At 45.3% G+C, this 17,430-nt stretch overlaps 1 protein-coding gene across 2 annotated transcripts in view; it reads right to left on the bottom strand.

Annotated features, from left to right (window-relative positions):
* The window catches only part of LOC110523517 (sarcoplasmic/endoplasmic reticulum calcium ATPase 2a), a 46,942-nt gene that overhangs the window by 1,319 nt on the left and 28,193 nt on the right, over positions 1 to 17,430 (bottom strand). The window contains exons 7-21 of one of the 2 annotated variants that reach the window (XM_036977156.2): positions 14,778 to 14,863; positions 14,162 to 14,459; positions 13,880 to 14,046; positions 6,367 to 6,455; positions 6,125 to 6,227; positions 5,803 to 5,934; positions 5,397 to 5,516; positions 4,861 to 5,079; positions 4,308 to 4,643; positions 3,881 to 4,101; positions 3,457 to 3,659; positions 3,230 to 3,315; positions 3,012 to 3,145; positions 2,701 to 2,818; positions 2,421 to 2,547 (exon numbers count right to left, since the gene is read on the bottom strand). In XM_036977156.2, coding sequence (XP_036833051.2) covers positions 2,421 to 2,547; positions 2,701 to 2,818; positions 3,012 to 3,145; positions 3,230 to 3,315; positions 3,457 to 3,659; positions 3,881 to 4,101; positions 4,308 to 4,643; positions 4,861 to 5,079; positions 5,397 to 5,516; positions 5,803 to 5,934; positions 6,125 to 6,227; positions 6,367 to 6,455; positions 13,880 to 14,046; positions 14,162 to 14,459; positions 14,778 to 14,863 — 2,439 coding nt within the window. Of the gene's footprint in view, positions 1 to 1,023; positions 2,548 to 2,700; positions 2,819 to 3,011; positions 3,146 to 3,229; positions 3,316 to 3,456; positions 3,660 to 3,880; positions 4,102 to 4,307; positions 4,644 to 4,860; positions 5,080 to 5,396; positions 5,517 to 5,802; positions 5,935 to 6,124; positions 6,228 to 6,366; positions 6,456 to 13,879; positions 14,047 to 14,161; positions 14,460 to 14,777; positions 14,864 to 17,430 lie in introns of those variants that run through there. The other variant, XM_036977155.2, reaches the window with a different exon arrangement.

Genomic DNA, 17,430 nt, shown 5'->3' on the forward strand with positions numbered 1-17,430 from the left:
GACGTAGACATGGCTTGAAATATCCTCATTCCAATATCAACCACAACATAACCAACTAACTCGGACTTCTATGGCTGCGTTCAGACAAGCAGCCCCATTGATATTTTTTTCGCTCTGAAAAAGATCTGATGTGAAAAGATCTGATAGGTCAAAAGACCAATAAGTGGAAAAGAGATCAGAATTGGCTGCCTGTCAAAACATTTTACAGAGTCCTGGTTTTAGTGTGCACTGAATACATTTTTTTTTTTAAAAAGCCTCTCATCAGTCAAAAGCCCATCCTGAATCGATATAGCCTGTCAGAGACTAGTTAATTAAATCTGATGAGTGGCAGCCCTGGCCATCATCAAGTTGCAGCAACAGCAGAAAGCTGCCTGAGCACCAGATGGACAAGAACAGCAGAAATGTATTGATCTAATGGTCTCAGCTGGTCAAAGGCAATCATGTAACGCAAAAATATATGCTGATGTCTGTAGTTGATCAAAATGTTATAGCTAGGGGGTCATCTCTCCATTGTACATTTTTGATGTGAAGTGATTGCTGTGTTAAGGAGTGTGGTGGTGGAAGGGAATACTCACTAGTGAAAAGGGAAGCCAGTGGAAGGCATTGAAGGAGAAAGCACACAGTTGTTAAAGAACACAGACACAGTGAAATCAAACCAAGGCATCTACCAAAAGACATGCTTCACAGGGGTATGTTTCCATGTTGGATTGCTGAAAAACAGACCTATTTAGTAGACAATAATACTAGTGTGATGGTATGGACTCCTTGGGACTACTATTCTAAAGGTATACGGTACCTTTCACAGACTTGTAAGCCCTCCGGAGGGAAAGAAAATACTCCAGATCAGAGTTCTGTATAAAACACACCCTGCCAGCCAAGTTGCGCCCAATAAGGATGAAGCATTCAAAGACACTGTACATTATTTATATTCAAGTATGTGCCCATACAAAAACCACACTGTATAGAGATGATCTGGACACCACGTTCACTCAGTCCAGGTAAAGAAAGACAAAAACACTTTGATTCAAAGGGTTCATGAGTGTATTTTTCTTGAAATATAAAAAACAAACCCTTGGGGGACTTTTGTGTCGTAAGTTCATGGTTGGAGTAGTCGATTGGAAAACCTGTATTTTTAAAGTAAAAAATGATGTAGCCTTTTCTCTCCTTTGAATCAAAATTATGACCCACAAAGACAGCAACATTTACATCCTAAACCCAATCCTGCCAACAAAACAACAATAAATGTAATAAAAGTCAAGTAAAATAAAAAATACAATGACAAAATACCCTTAAAAAAAATAAAAAATCACTGAGGGAAGGCCAATTAGATGTTTGTTTTCTGCACAAGGAAATAGGGGCACACATCAAGTGTCATAACTATATGGACTAAATGTTGAATAAAGACTAAAGCCATGTAGGGGAAATAATCTAGAAATGAGCAAAATGGATTGCATTGAGGTAGCTGTGCTCTGCCTACAGCAGAAAAACTGGCTTTTCAAATCAAAAAGTTTTTTAAAAAATCCATAAAGGTAATTTTAATTTTTACATTGATGTGGGGGAGACGACTAAATCATAAATGAAAACCACAGTACAGTTCATGCTAGGTTAAAGAACATGTAGCTTCCATTTTCAGGATACTTCTGTTTCGTTTTCAGCTATAGCATACACAATCACTTATCTTACCCACCTCCTGCTATCTAGTGCTTGTCCATTGGCTCTGAAAGAGTTCTAAGTTTATACTGAAGACAACAGTAAACATTAAAAGGTGACCCTACCCGTTCTCCTAGCCACTCCTCCTGCAATCCGTTCCAACAATTTACAAAATGATGAACAAAAAAAAGTTGCATAAAATAGTGTTAATCTCTGTACAGGTCAATGGACTGCTTTTAAATATCTAATTTGTTTACTAATATGAAAAGGGCAGCGCAAAAATATTATTTGTACTGCAGTGAAAGTGATAATCCCAAATCATTAAAAATCTAATTTAAAAAGGAAATAGACAACAAAAACGGACAACATTATTTTCTGTTTGAACCAGCAAAAAGTCCACAGCTACAGGAGTGACGGTCAAACTGACACTCACACTAAAGCCTCACCCACTCACAATTTCAAAAAGACTTTCGAATATTATTTTTTAAGTTTGTGTTTAACTAGGTCCTTCTCATGCACACTCGGCAGGCACACTCCAAGTCTACACAAACACATACACTAACTATGCACACACAGGAGGAGAGAGGGGGGGGGGGGGGGGGGGGGTTGTGCTCAAGTCAGTCAGGACCAGAACATGTCTGCCATGTTAGTGTCGGTGCTGTAAATCCACAGCACCAGGGGGAGGGTGAGGGCCACAAAGGGCCAGGAGATGCCCTCCATACATGCAGACAGAGAGCAGCCTTTGCTGCTGGGCTTCTCCAGCTCTTTACCAGGGTAGTTCTCCATGTAGTTCCTGGCTGCTAACTTTAGGACCTCGTCCAGCAGGAGGACGGGCAGGGAGAGCTTCAGCACCATCAGCCACTGGGTCAGGTTCAGAGGGGTGATCTGGAAGATTATCTGTAGAGGAGAAGGTAGCAACATGGGTGAGGAGGACAACCTCTCCTGCTTTTTCAGTTTCTCCACCAATCCCACCCATTACACTAGCATTTAATTGTTCTAGAAATAATTTCTGGTAGCCTCAGGTTTATTATTATTGCAGGTAGTCCTCACCGGCAGGGGCTCCACGTAGAGGATAAGGAAATGCAGGGACATGGAGAGGCAGATGGCTCCCAGCAGCCACATGTTCTCCCAGGGGGGCATACGCAGCAGGGACTGGTTCTCTGACACACTGAGGGAAACAGAGAGAACAACTGGGTTAAGTCACTGATTGAAAACCTATTTGGGAGCCATTTGCCCATCATTTGACCATGTGTACCAGATTAATCTCACAACATTATGCTACTAGTGTCAAGCCTAAAGCAACAGTGGAGGAACTTCAAAAAGAGAGAGGTAACGCGAAAGACGTAGCGGCATAGTCTGACCTGTTGAGGGCGTTGCACATCTCGATGGTGACAAGCACAGACAGGGCCATGGTCATGGGGTAGGGGGACTCAAACAGCTCACACTTCAAACCATCAAACTCTGGGTTGTCGGGACCACACTGCAGGAAGTGGCTCTGTGGGCAGAGGAGAAAAACAAGCTCAGTAAGTCTATGCGTTTGAGTGTGTGTGTGTGCGTTAAATTGGCAGTGTTCTCCTACCAGTTGGTAAAAGGTGATCCTGGGTCCGTCCTCAGCAGCGACGAACCACCAGGTAGCAGCACCGACTGTAGCCACACCCACATAGCCTGAAGAGGCAGAGCACAGGAGTCACACATGGCTATCTGGATACACACAACAGCCTAAACACTTGTTCAACTAAGCCATAGTTTTAAGCCATATTTCAATTTTGTGAATGTTTTTTCTCCACAGAGGGCAAGTGAACTCACATCCGATGGCGAGGTATCTGAAAAAGAGCCATCCAGAGATGAGGGGCTCGCGGGCGTTGCGGGGGACCTTGTTCATGATGTCCAGGTCAGGGGGGTTGAAGCCCAGGGCAGTGGCCGGGAGGCCGTCCGTCACCAGGTTAACCCACAGCAGCTGGACAGGGATCAGAGCCTCGGGGAAGCCTAGAGCAGCCGTCAGGAAGATGCTGTAGGAATGGTAGAATAACATTTACGTGAGGATGAAGGCTTGTTAACCCTGGAACTGACATCTATTTGTTGATTTTCTTACTGAGGGGTGTGGGGTTGTGATAAATGACAACCAGTCCCTATATAGTGCACAACTATTGACCTCAGACCCTATCGGGTCAAAAGTAGTGAGCTTTAACTGGAAATACGGAGCCATTTGGGACAAAGCTGTGATCCTTACCAGACGACCTCTCCCACGTTGGAGGAGATGAGATAACGGATGAACTGCTTCATGTTGTTGTAGATGGCCCTGCCCTCCTCCACAGCCGCCACGATGGTAGAGAAGTTGTCATCAGCCAGGACCATCTCAGAGGCTGACTTAGCTACAGCCGTGCCTGAACCCATGGCGATGCCAATCTCTGCCTTCTTTAAAGCAGGGGCGTCATTCACACCATCACCAGTCTGGTCATGGAGAAAGGACAGGACGTGGTTAGCCATCTACTTTTCTACAGGATAGCTTTAAAGCTTTTAGACTAATCACATATGGATTAGAGGTTACAAGACATGCTGAGGGCTCATCATGAAAGCCGAACCACAAAGTGTAGTTTCAGCTCAACGCTGCACAGAAACTGATGAGGCAGGTCTCAGGAGGACCTTGTCTCACTCACCATGGCCGTGATCTCGTCCATGGACTGTAGGAACTCCACAATCTTGGACTTGTGGGACGGCTCCACACGGGCAAAGCAGCGTGCATTGACCACCGCGTCTCTCTGGGCAGCCGGCGACAAGTCGTCAAACTCGCGGCCGGTGAAGGCCATGGAGGAGACATCGTCTTTGTCACTAAAGATACCGATGCGGCGGCAGATGGCAATGGCTGTGCCTTTGTTGTCGCCGGTGATCATGATGACGCGGATGCCGGCCAGGCGGCACAGCTTGATGGAGGCGGCAACCTCTGCCCTGGGAGGGTCCAGCATGCCCACGCAACCCACGAACGTCAGGTCCATCTGGGGAGAGAGAGTCAGACCAGAGTCCTGGATTTGGCCTCATCCGTATGATCGAAATATTTTGTTTTTGCAATATACACTTATTTTTTCAGCCTCATCATGTTACTTCTATACAGTAAGCCCAAGTATTTAAGGTGTCTGAAAATACATACGTTCTCTGAATAAATGCTCTGCTATTTCTGTCACTCTTACTGCATTATGACCCCCACTTCCTCACCTCGTATTCAATAAAGCGGTTTGAGTCTTCCAGCACCATGTCCTCTTTGGCAATAGGGTTGTCCTTTGTGGCCAGGGCCAGGCAGCGCAGTGTGTCACGCCCCGTCCCGTACTCCCTGATCACCGACAATACCTTGTCCTTGATGCCCGGGGTCAGGGGCACCTTGTTCCCGCCCACACGGATGTGAGTGCACCTGTCAAGCACTCCTTCTGGGGCACCCTGGAGAGTGAGGGACAGAGACAGGAACTCAAACCAGAGGAAATAAAACATTATCCTCTGCTCATTTCCTACATACTGTACATTACAACTACAAAATGACACCGGTTCTTAAAGTACACAAACACATGTATCAAAATCCTATAATGTATCATAGTTATTATGAAGCGGCATCTAGAACCATGTCCAAAATGACACCCTATTCCCTATATAGTGCCCTACTGGGCCCTGGTCAAAAGTAGCGCACTATATAAGGCATTTCTCAGGTGTCCATATGGTCTACAAGCCGAGAAATACTGTAGATGAATGCTAATAATTACCTTAACAAACATCTTGCCAATGGAGGAGTGGGCCTTGTTGGGTGTGCAGTACACAGACATTGACTTCCTGTCTCTGGAGAACTCCAGGGTGAACTCCTTCTTCATCAGCTGCTTGATCACCTGTACCACACAGTGAAGAAACACACACCAACACATCCTTAACAAGGAGTGGAACAACAACCTGTGGATGTCTGATGGAATTGGACTACACTCAGCATAAGTCCTAAATGGCACCCTATTCCCTTTATAGTGCACTACTTTTGACCACCCAGGACCCATAGGGCCCAGGTCAAACGTAGTGCACAATAAAAGGTAATAGGTTGACATTTGTGACCAACACACAGTTTTATAATAGTTTGACAGGAGAATCATGTTGGGATTAAGAGAGTAGCTGCCGGTGGCTTACAGAGTTGCAGGCATTGGCTCTCTCGATCTTGGACAGGCCCTTGACATCGGTGTCAAACACGTTCATCTTCTCCACCAGGCAGGTGAGGGCAGTCTCTGTAGCCTCGCCAACCTTCTCATACACACCTTTAATCTGTGGAGAAAACGCACGCACACACACACAGATATTAGCAATAAACGACCAAAAAAAAACAGTTTATCCACAACATAATGGAGAAGACTACTGATACTCAAAATAATAAATGAACCACTGATAAAGGCTTATGTGACAGGCCTTTTCGACCAGCAGGAACATAACAGTGAAGGTTATAAAGGACATAAACCTCATTGTAATCCAGGGAGGAGTCGTTACATAAGGCACAGATGGAGGCCATCTCAACTAAGCCATCATACTGGGAGGACTTGACTGGTTTACCATCATGGTACCTGGAATAAAAGACAACAGCCATGAAAAATGGGGAACAGTGAGCTCAGGTATGTTGTGGTGTATTGATAATGACTACACGTGTGTGTTTCATTGTGTGTGCACGCGTGTGTGTTCGTTATGTATGTGGTCTCTACTCACACTTGTCCCTCAGGGGCGTATGTGGAGCCAGTGATTGTGAACTCCTTCAGGGAGCAGCTATCGCCCGCCGCCTGGTCAATAACGAACATCTAGAACACATACGGGTAGAAAACGTGTCAGGTCACACACACAAATCTGTTTCCTTATGGATGCAAGGCGCTCGCATACTAGGCTCGTTCAGTCGTCTGTGCCTCGCATACTAGGCTCGTTCAGTCGTCTGTGCCTCGCATACTAGGCTCGTTCAGTCGTCTGTGCCTCGCATACTAAGCTCATTCAGTCGTCTGTGCCTCGCATACTAGGCTCGTTCAGTCGTCTGTACCTCGCATACTAGGCTCGTTCAGTCGTCTGTGTCTCGCATACTAGGCTCGTTCAGTCGTCTGTGCCTCGCATACTAGGCTCGTTCAGTCGTCTGTGCCTCGCATACTAGGCTCGTTCAGTCGTCTGTGCCTCGCATACTTCCCTAAAATGCCTTTCATTAAAGAATCCTGTCCAGTAGCCACTTGTGATAGAAAAATGACATACTTACCTGATTTATTTTATATTAATAGTGAACAATTATATATTTAACTAAAGTAAGACTGGTCTTCTAAGGCTGGGTTTTTATGGTGTCCAGTCTAGCTTCCTGCAGCTCGTCTGGGCGTCGAGGAAATGGGTTTTACTAGAGGGTGATAACTTTACAGCCACATACCATTCTATGATCAGTGGTGCACTGAGGGAGAAGTATTCCATGGACAGGATGTGGGGTGGTTGTAACTGGGGAAGAGATGGACTGGACAAAGAGTTCCTAGACATCCTGGTATCAGGGAAATTAAGCCAGGGTTGGGGGTGATAACTCCATGTGTTGTTAACGACAAGATTCATCCAAAGTGGCTTATGATGCTCTTTGAGCTGCCTGAGAGGGGTGGAACTAAGCATTCTTAGTGTCCTATATAAGATGTGTTTCTCCTTGTTTGGGAGGCTATCAGCCTAACAGTCAAGGCTGTTGGGCTGACGGTTTCATTATTGCATTAATGAATCGATATTAAATAAAGATGATTGTTTGAAGAAATGACAGTCTCTCCCAGTGCAGAATTTCCACGACACACTGCTATCAGGAGTTGACCAACCACAGCCCCAAAAAAACCCTGCCGAACACCAAAATGGACAAAAACGTCACAATTTGCACGAATTGTTTAGACTGGGAAGCATGCGACAGGCTTTACACAACCGTCAGTTCTCTAGATCCCCTAAATCACCCTAACACTGTATGCCGATGATTCAGAAAGCGGCCATTTTACGGGCACCAGACCAATTGTATTTTTGGAAGCCAATCGTAACTTTTTTTCTAAATAATGTTTCCGCCATCATTTCCTATGATCGACAAGAGCTTTTGGACATCAGAACTGCTATCACTAACCTTGATTTGGATGAGGACTTTACTTCAATGAGTCGGAGGCAAAAGACATTGATTATTCCGTACCTGACCCAAATTCCCGACACTCATAGAAGGCGAAGATATAGAGGCGCCTTGATTAGACTACGGCAGTGAGAATAAAATAGTCTCTACCCTTCTATTGGCGAATAAACAGTCGCTGGAGAATAAACTGGACAAGCTCTGATCGAGACTATCCTATCAACGGGATATTCAGAACTGGGTGAGACTGTCAACAGCTGGTGAGCAATCTCTGATATTAAGGAAGTCTCAAGGTCCTGCTCGCTTTAGTTAGAATAGCTCATGATAAGCTGTAAAACAAACCATACAAAATACAATTAAAAAAAATAAAAAAATTCACAGGTGTCCATTTACTACCACAAACTGAAAACTGATGCTGGCACTAAGACCGCACTCAACGAGCTGTATAGGAGTCATAAGCAAATAAGAAAATGCTTATCCAGTGGCTGCTGATTTTAATGTAAGAAAACTGAAATCTGTTTTACCTAATTTCTACCAGCATGTCACCTAGAGACGTATACAAGGCTCACCCTCCATTTGGCAAATTTGACCATAACTCTAGCCTTCCGATTCCTGCTTACAATAAAATTCATTAATAAGTGCATTGACGACATCGTCCTACAGTAACCGTACGTACATATCACAAATAGAAGCCATGAATTACAGGCAGCATCCACATTGAACTAAAAGCTAGAGCTGCCGCTCGAGACAGCCTATAGGGAGGTCTGAGACCTGGCCATGTGATGCCAGGACAACAACTTCTCCCTCAGTGGGCAAGAGGGACACTAATCCGGACGCATATAAGAAACCGTCAAACAGGCAAAGTGTCAACACATGACTAAAACCGAATCCTACTACACCGGCTCTGACGCTCATCTGATGTGGCAAGGCTTGCAAACTATCACAGACAAAAAAAAAAAAAAGGGAAACCCGGCCATGAGCTGCCCAGTGACGAGAGCCTAGCAAACAATTTGAATGCCTTTATGCTCGCTTTGAGGCAAGCAACATTGAACCATGCGTGAGTGCAACAGCTGTTCCGGACGACTGTATGATCACACTCTCTGTGGGTATGCGTGAGTATGACCTTTAAACAGGCTAACATTCACAAGGCCACAGGGCCAGACGGATTACCAGGACAGGTACTCGGAGCATGTGCTGATCAGCTGACAAGTATCTTCACTGACATTTTTCAACCTCTTCCTGACCCAGTCTGTAATACCTACAAGTTTCAAGCAAACCACCTGTACCCAAGAACACCAAGTGAACCTGTATAAATGACAACCGCAGCGCAGCAGTCACATCTGTAGCCATGAAATGCTTTGAAAGGCTACTCATGGCTCAAACACCCATCATCCCAGAAACCCTGGACCAACTCACATACCGCCCCAACAGATCGACAGACGACGCAATCTCTCTACACAAAAGGGAACATCTACGTGAGAAAGCTGTTCATTGACTACAGCTCAGTGTTCAACACTATGTGTGTCTTTCAAGCTCATCCCTAAACTAACGACCCTGGGACTGAACACCTTCCTCTGCAGCTAGATCCTGGACTTCCTGACAGACCCCCCCAGGTGGTAAGGGTAGGCAACAACACATCCGCCATGCTGACCCTCAACACGGGGGCCCCTTAGGGGTGCGTGCTCAGTCCCCCCCAATTCACCCATGACTGTGTGGCCGTGCACATATCCAACACGATCATGAAATTTGCCGCCGACAGAAAGGTGGTAGGCCTGATCACTGTCGACAATGAGACAGCCTATAGGGAAGAGGTCAGAGACCTGGCAGTGTGATGCCAGGACAACCACTCCCTCAACGTGGGCAAGACAAAGGAGCTTATCGTAGGAATGAAACGGAGGGCCGAACACACCCCCCATTCACATCGACAAGGCTGTAGTGGAGTGAGAGCTTCAAGTTCCTCGGTGTCCACGTCACTAAGGACCTATCATGGTCCAAACACATCACAGTATTGAAGAGGGTAGGACAACCCTTTTCCCTCTCAGGAGACTGAAAAGATTTGGCACGGGCCCTCAGATCCTCAAAAAGTCCTACACCTGCACCATTGAGAGCATTTTGACTGGTTGCATGACAGCTTGGTATGGAAACTCAAGTGTTACTGGAGCACCAAGTCTGGGACCAAAAGGCTCCTGAACAACTTCTACTACCATGCCATAAGGCTGCTGAACAGTGAGTAAAATAGCTACCCTGACTATTTACACTGACCTCCTTTATCATTTATTTATCCTAATGCACTGGCTCTATGCACACTCACTTAACTAACCACACACTCACAAAATACACTGACACTTCACATACCCTGCTACTACTCTGGTTATTATACATCCTGATTTACTAGTTACTTTTACCGCTAACTACATGTACAGTACCAGTCAAAAATGGACATTTACGCCTTCAAGGTTTTTCAATATTTGTACTATTTTCTACATTGTAGAATAGTAAAGACATCAAAACTATGAATTAACACATATGGAATCAATTAGTAACCAAAAAAGTGAAACAAAATCAAATGTATTTATAAAGCCCGTTTTACATAAGCCAATGTCAAAGTGCTACACAGAAACCCAGCTTCATATATTTTGATTTGTTTAACACTTTTTTGGTTACTACATGATTCCTTGTGTTATTTCATAGTTGATGTCTTCACGATTATTCTACGATGTAGAAAATATAAAGAAAAACCCTTTTGACTGGTACTGTATAACCTCAACCACGGATAAACCATACCAGCTTTACTTAGGCAAATTAATGAAATAATTGCTACTGTACCTGGGAACAAAAACACTAAGGATTAAGCACACTTTACAACTGGTGGCTGTGGATCTCCTGGAGATGTATTCTAGACAAAGGTACTAATGCATATCCATGCTGGGATGAATGTGTGGATGTAATCTGTCTGTAAATGAATGGGAGCCAACACAATGTGACGGAAGAGCGGGAGAATATAATTTCTCCATAATGAACAGGGATAGGGTTAGAGGAGACCGGAGAGAAGCAGCAGACGGGGATAGGGTTAGAGGAGACCGGAGAGAAGCAGCAGACGGGGACGGGGTTAGAGGAGACCGGAGAGAAGCAGCAGACGGGGACAGGGTTAGAGGAGACCGGAGAGAAGCAGCAGACAGGGATAGGGTTAGAGGAGACCGGAGAGAAGCAGCAGACAGGGATAGGGTTAGAGGAGACCGGAGAGAAGCAGCAGACAGGGATAGGGTTAGAGGAGACCGGAGAGAAGCAGCAGACAGGGATAGGGTTAGAGGAGACCGGAGAGAAGAAACAGACAGGGATAGGGTTAGAGGAGACCGGAGAGAAGCAGCAGACAGGGATAGGGTTAGAGGAGACCGGAGAGAAGAAACAGAAAGGGATAGGGTTAGAGGAGACCGGAGAGAAGAAACAGACAGGGATAGGGTTAGAGGAGACCGGAGAGAAGAAACAGACGGGGATAGGGTTAGAGGAGACCAGAGAGAAGCAGCAGACGGGGATAGGGTTAGAGGAGACCGGAGAGAAGAAACAGACGGGGATAGGGTTAGAGGAGACCGGAGAGAAGCAGCAGACAGGGATAGGGTTAGAGGAGACCGGAGAGAAGCAGCAGACGGGGATAGGGTTAGAGGAGACCGGAGAGAAGCAGCAGACGGGGACAGGGTTAGAGGAGACCGGAGAGAAGCAGCAGACGGGGACAGGGTTAGAGGAGACCGGAGAGAAGCAGCAGACGGGGATAGGGTTAGAGGAGACCGGAGAGAAGCAGCAGACAGGGATAGGGTTAGAGGAGACCGGAGAGAAGCAGCAGACAGGGATAGGGTTAGAGGAGACCGGAGAGAAGCAGCAGACAGGGATAGGGTTAGAGGAGACCGGAGAGAAGCAGCAGACAGGGATAGGGTTAGAGGAGACCGGAGAGAAGCAGCAGACAGGGATAGGGTTAGAGGAGACCGGAGAGAAGCAGCAGACAGGGATAGGGTTAGAGGAGACCGGAGAGAAGAAACAGACAGGGATAGGGTTAGAGGAGACCGGAGAGAAGAAACAGACAGGGATAGGGTTAGAGGAGACCGGAGAGAAGAAACAGACAGGGATAGGGTTAGAGGAGACCGGAGAGAAGAAACAGACGGGGATAGGGTTAGAGGAGACCGGAGAGAAGCAGCAGACAGGGATAGGGTTAGAGGAGACCGGAGAGAAGAAACAGACAGGGATAGGGTTAGAGGAGACCGGAGAGAAGAAACAGACGGGGATAGGGTTAGAGGAGACCGGAGAGAAGAAACAGACAGGGATAGGGTTAGAGGCGCAAAAACTAAAAAAACGAAAAATAAAGGGAGATGGAGAGCGTGAGAAAAAGTGGGAGCATGTGAGTGAGAGAAAGTGAATAAGAGGGCAAGCAAGCCGCCTCCACAGACACACAGACAGAGTGAGACTAATCTCCTGGTGCCGGCTCTGCAGAGAAGCAAGGCAAGATGGAGAGAAATATTCAAATGAAAGTATGAACCGGTGTCGTCTTTCCCTTCTCCCCTCCTGCGGCACAGTACAGACTTCAAAGAGCTGTGACGTCAGGGATGCTTTACCAAAAGCACAATGAATTAAGAAAAACATTCCTCTACTCAAGCAGGCTAGAGAGCTACGCTTTTAGAGCTACGCTTTTAACACAGCAGCCAAATTTCAGATTCTGATATTGCAGGATTGGTACAGGAATAGTTCAGAAGTATATATATATGCCAGCAAGTTTTGCATTGGAAAACTATTTATTTGAAATCTTTAAACACGATGCTGCTTCCAATCTCTCCCCTCTATTGCAAGAACTGAACCATGCTGCCATGTTATGCTGTGCTGTTTTGATCATGCTGGGCAGTGTTGCGTGGAGATGTATTGTGTAATGTGGTGCGTGCAGTGCCTTGTGCTGTGTTTGCCTGCAGAGACCCTCTCAGCAGAGGCCCTCAAAAACAACACAAGAGAAAGAGAGATGAGGGAGAATAATGAAGAGAATGAATGAAATGTGAGAATAGTAGAAGAAGGCAGGAAGAAAGGAAGATAGAAATGATACAGGAGTGATGCAGTGGAAGAGACCATGGGGGAAAGAGACTTGGGAGTGGTAATGCATAATGGTCCATATTCAGGGGTCAGTAACAGGTAGACCACCTGTTGCCCATCCCCTTAAATATGGATGAACGCGTGTCACTCATCACCAATCTGAGGGCAGTGAAGAGGGGGAGGGGAGACTAAAATCACCAGGAACTCCTCTAAACATTTGTTCAGTTTTGGAAGTCTGTTCCAATGGGGGAAAAAGAAGAGAAGTGATCGTGTCTCAATGTAATAAAGGTATGAAATTGTTATTTTCATTTCACTGCATTTGCAGTGCACAAACTAATTTACATTCCTGTCTGCCGACCATCCGCTCTGACAAACATCGGCCCGCGGCTGAATCTAATCTCCTACCCCTGGCATAAAGTGTTCGGCGGATGCATATAATCAATCTAATATGATGCAATTCAATATGGGAACAACAATTTCATATCCATCACTTCCCAATCTAATTTAAACCATGATAGCAAATAAATGAATCATTCATTATACTGCTTTGCCTTTCAACCTCTACAATACCCTGTGGATAAATCCACACTGTCAGTAGATGCTGTCAAGACTGCTTTATTGCCAGGTGAGTTCTGCTGCCAAATCAGTAGCAAAGTACTCACTGGAATGGATTGTTCATGGTTGGCAAGAATATAGCCTTCTCCTTAGGCAGGTATGTAGCTACATAAACTAGCAGAGGCTAATAAAGTTGAGCTCAGACAGCCCTAAAACTCCACCTGGTTAAATATGCTAATGTGGAACAGGCTCTGTTTGGCTCAGCTGGACCCCGCGGCTGGGTCTCATATCTGGATTGACACTTTCCCAGGATCCTCCATGGTAAACGTGTTTCCAAGCAGTAGCACACAAACAAAGCTAGAATCATTGATTTAGGTAAGAATATTTTTCACTACAAAGGTCATGTTAGTTTCAATACCCTGAGCGTTGGGACATAACCATAATACTAAACATCAGCCATTCCTACTAAATCCCCATGGTGCTCTGGGGACGGGGACTCACCCTGCAGACAGACATCTGGTTGGTGGTGAGGGTGCCGGTCTTATCAGAGCAGATGACGGAGGTGCAGCCCAGGGTCTCCACAGAGGGCAGGCTGCGGACGATGGCGTTCTTCTTGGCCATGCGGCGGGTTCCTAGAGCCAGACAGGTGGTGATGACAGCGGGCAGACCTAGTAAAAAGAGATGGAGAGGGGGTTAGACATACTCACTATGCTGGAGCCCAATGTATTGCTTTCAATATATTATAGACTGCTTCCCCTCACTCCCACTCTCCTAGTGACTCACCCTCTGGGATGGCGGCCACGGCCAGGGCCACAGCAATCTTGAAGTAGTACACAGCGCCACGGATCCAGGAGCCTCCGTGGACGGGGTCACTGAAGTGGCCAATGTTGATGAGCCACACAGCAATGCAGATCAGGGAGATGACCTTGGACAGCTGCTCCCCGAACTCATCCAGCTTCTGCTGCAGAGGCGTACGCTCCTGCTCCGTGGACGCCATCTCATCACGGATCTTGCCAATCTCCGTGTTGACGCCTGTGGCCATCACAACACCCACTGCCTTACCCGCTGCTATGTTGGTGCCCTGTGGAGGAGAGAGGAGAGGTGGTGAGACAACAGGTGTACACTGCTGAGGAAACACTGGGGAAACCTGAAACACAATGGGCAACAGAACAAGTGGTGGAGGAACAGTAAAAAAACTGGAGAAGAAGACGAGAGGTTAAGGATAAGAGGTCTGACATTAAAATCCCAGAGAGGAACATGTAACGGAGATGATAAGTGGAGAAAAGGAGATTATAATTATTGGGTTGGCTAAACAGGGAAGAGGATCATGTACTGAAGAGACAATAGAAGATGCAAGGGGAAGGGGAGAGAGGTCTTTAATGGTTTTCTAGTTACTCACACAGAAGAGCATGTTCTTCTTGTCCTGGTTGACAGCCCGGGGGTCAGGCACCGGGTCAGTGTGCTTGATCACAGAGACAGACTCCCCTGCCGGAGGAGAGAAAGAGACGGATGAGGACGATCAAACAACGCAGCCCTTACACGGAGCAAAGTGGTGATGGGTTGACATTTTGGGGAAGATGGGTGTGGATTGACTTCACAGCTGACTGAGCAGGGCTGCCAATTACAAAATGCGGCATCCAAGGGGACTTTCACACTCATGAGTCTGCACTGCAGGGGGATGCAAGGCCTAGTGGGTAATCAGCTGAGCAAGCTCTGCACTGTTCTGATAGGCTGAGAGACTGTTTTTGACAGATTAGAGCCATGAATGGCAGGAGGGAAAAGCAGCTGAAATACCAAACTCTACCAATTAAGGCAGTGGAGCAAGACAGGGGTTTCAGGACTAGCTTCATCTCGTAACGCTCTTCGCTCTCATCCATATCGCTCTCTCCCTGTCAGTCTTTGCCTCCCTCTTTCAGTCTATCGTTGTTCTCCCTCTCCATACTGTGTTGATTAAGAACCGCTGACTTCATCTTGAATAAAAGGTTCACGGAGTCATTCAGAAATTCTTGTTCTCACACTGACCGTTTCAGGGTCATTCTCAAGTGGTGACAACCCATTCATCAGCCCATATAACCCAACTCAAACACTGGCGACTACATACAAGTTATACACAAAGATAAAGCAAAGCTTAATAAGATTGAAATTCTAAATCCCTGTAACATTGTGTCCTTGCGGTGCTTTTATGGACGCAGGAGTAACAACAAGTAACATTTAAAACTACACTTTATATACAAAAGTATGTGGACACTAGGTCGACCGATTATGATTTTTCAACGCCGATACCGATCATTGGAGGACCAAAAAAAAAGCCGCTACCGATTAAATCGGCCGATATTTATTTATTTATTAGTAATAATGACAATTACAACCATACTGAATGAACCCTTATTTTAACTTAATATAATACATCAATTAAATCAATTTAGCCTCAAATAAATAATGAAACGTTCAATTTGGTGCAATATGTGCCATTTAAGAAAGCTTACGTTTAAGTTCCTTGCTCAGAACATGAGAACATATGAAAGCTGGTGGTTCCTTTTAACATGAGTCTTCAATATTCCCAGGTAAGAAGTTTTAGGTTGTAGTTATTATAGGAATTATAGGACTATTTCTCTCTATACCATTTGCATTTCATATACCTTTGACTATTGGATGTTTTATAGGCACTTTAGTATTGCCAGTGTAACAGTATAGCTTCCGTCCCTCTCCTCGCCGCTACCTGGGCTCGAACCAGGAACACGTCGACAACAGTCACCCTCGAAGCAGCGTTACCCATGCAGAGCAAGGGGAACAACTACTCCAAGTCTCAGAGCGAGTGACGTTTGAAACGCTATTAGCGCACACCCCGCTAACTAGCTAGCCATTTCACATTGTTTACACCAGCCTAATCTCGGGAGTTGATAGGCTTGAAGTCATAAACAGCGCAATGCTTGAAGCATTGCGAAGAGCTGCTGGCGAAACGCACAAAAGTGCTGTTTGAATGAATGCTTACGAGCCTGCTGGTGCCTACCATCGCTCAGTCAGACTGCTCTATCAAATCATAGACTTAATAATAACATAACACACAAATACGAGCGGTAGGTCATTAATATGGTCGAATCATACCGAAAACAAAACATTTATTCTTTCAGTGAAATACGGAACCGTATTTTATCTAACTGATGGCTTCCCTAAGTCTAAATATTGCTGTTACATTGCACAACCTTCAATGTTTTGTCATAATTACGTAACATTCTGGCAAATTTGTTCGCAATGAGCCAGGCGGCCCAAACTGTTGCATATACCCTGATTCTGTGTGCAATGAACGCAAGAGAAATTACAATTTCACCTGGTTAATATTGCCTGCTAACCTGGATTTCTTTTAGCTAAATATGCAGGTTTAAAAATATATACTTCTGTGTATTGATTTTAAGAAAGGCATTGATGTTTATGGTTAGGTACACGTTGGAGCAACGACAGTCCTTTTTCGCGAATGCGCACCGCATCGATTATATGCAACGCAGGACACGCTAGATAAACTAGTAATATCCTGAATAATAATAATAATAAATAATAATAAACTAGTAATATCCTGAACCATGTGTAGTTATAACTAGTGATTATGATTGATTGTTTTTTATAAGATAAGTTTAATGCTAGCTAGCAACTTACCTTGGCTTCTACTGCATTCGGGTAACAGGCAGGCTCCTCGTGAGGCAGGTGGTTAGAGCGTTGGACTAGTTAACCGTAAGGTTGCAAGATTGAATCTCTGAGCTGACAAGGTAAAAATATGTAATTCTGCCCCATTACAAATAAGATTGTGTTCTTAACTGACTTGCCTCGTTAAATAAAGTTGTAAAAAAAATATTTAAAAAAAATCCTAATCGGCGTCAAAACATACCGATTTCCGATTGTTATGAAAACTTTAAAATCGGCCCTAATTAAATCGACCTCTAGAGGACACCCCTTCCAATTAGTGGATTCGGGTATTTCAGCCACACCATTGTTGACAGGTGTATAAAATTGAGCACAGAGCAATCTCCATAGACAAACATTGTCAGGAGAATGGCCTT

The sequence above is a fragment of the Oncorhynchus mykiss genome, chromosome 5 (genome assembly GCF_057628025.1).
Source record: "Oncorhynchus mykiss isolate SJ-2025 chromosome 5, ASM5762802v1, whole genome shotgun sequence".
In the NCBI taxonomy this organism is placed as follows: Eukaryota; Metazoa; Chordata; class Actinopteri; order Salmoniformes; family Salmonidae; genus Oncorhynchus; species Oncorhynchus mykiss.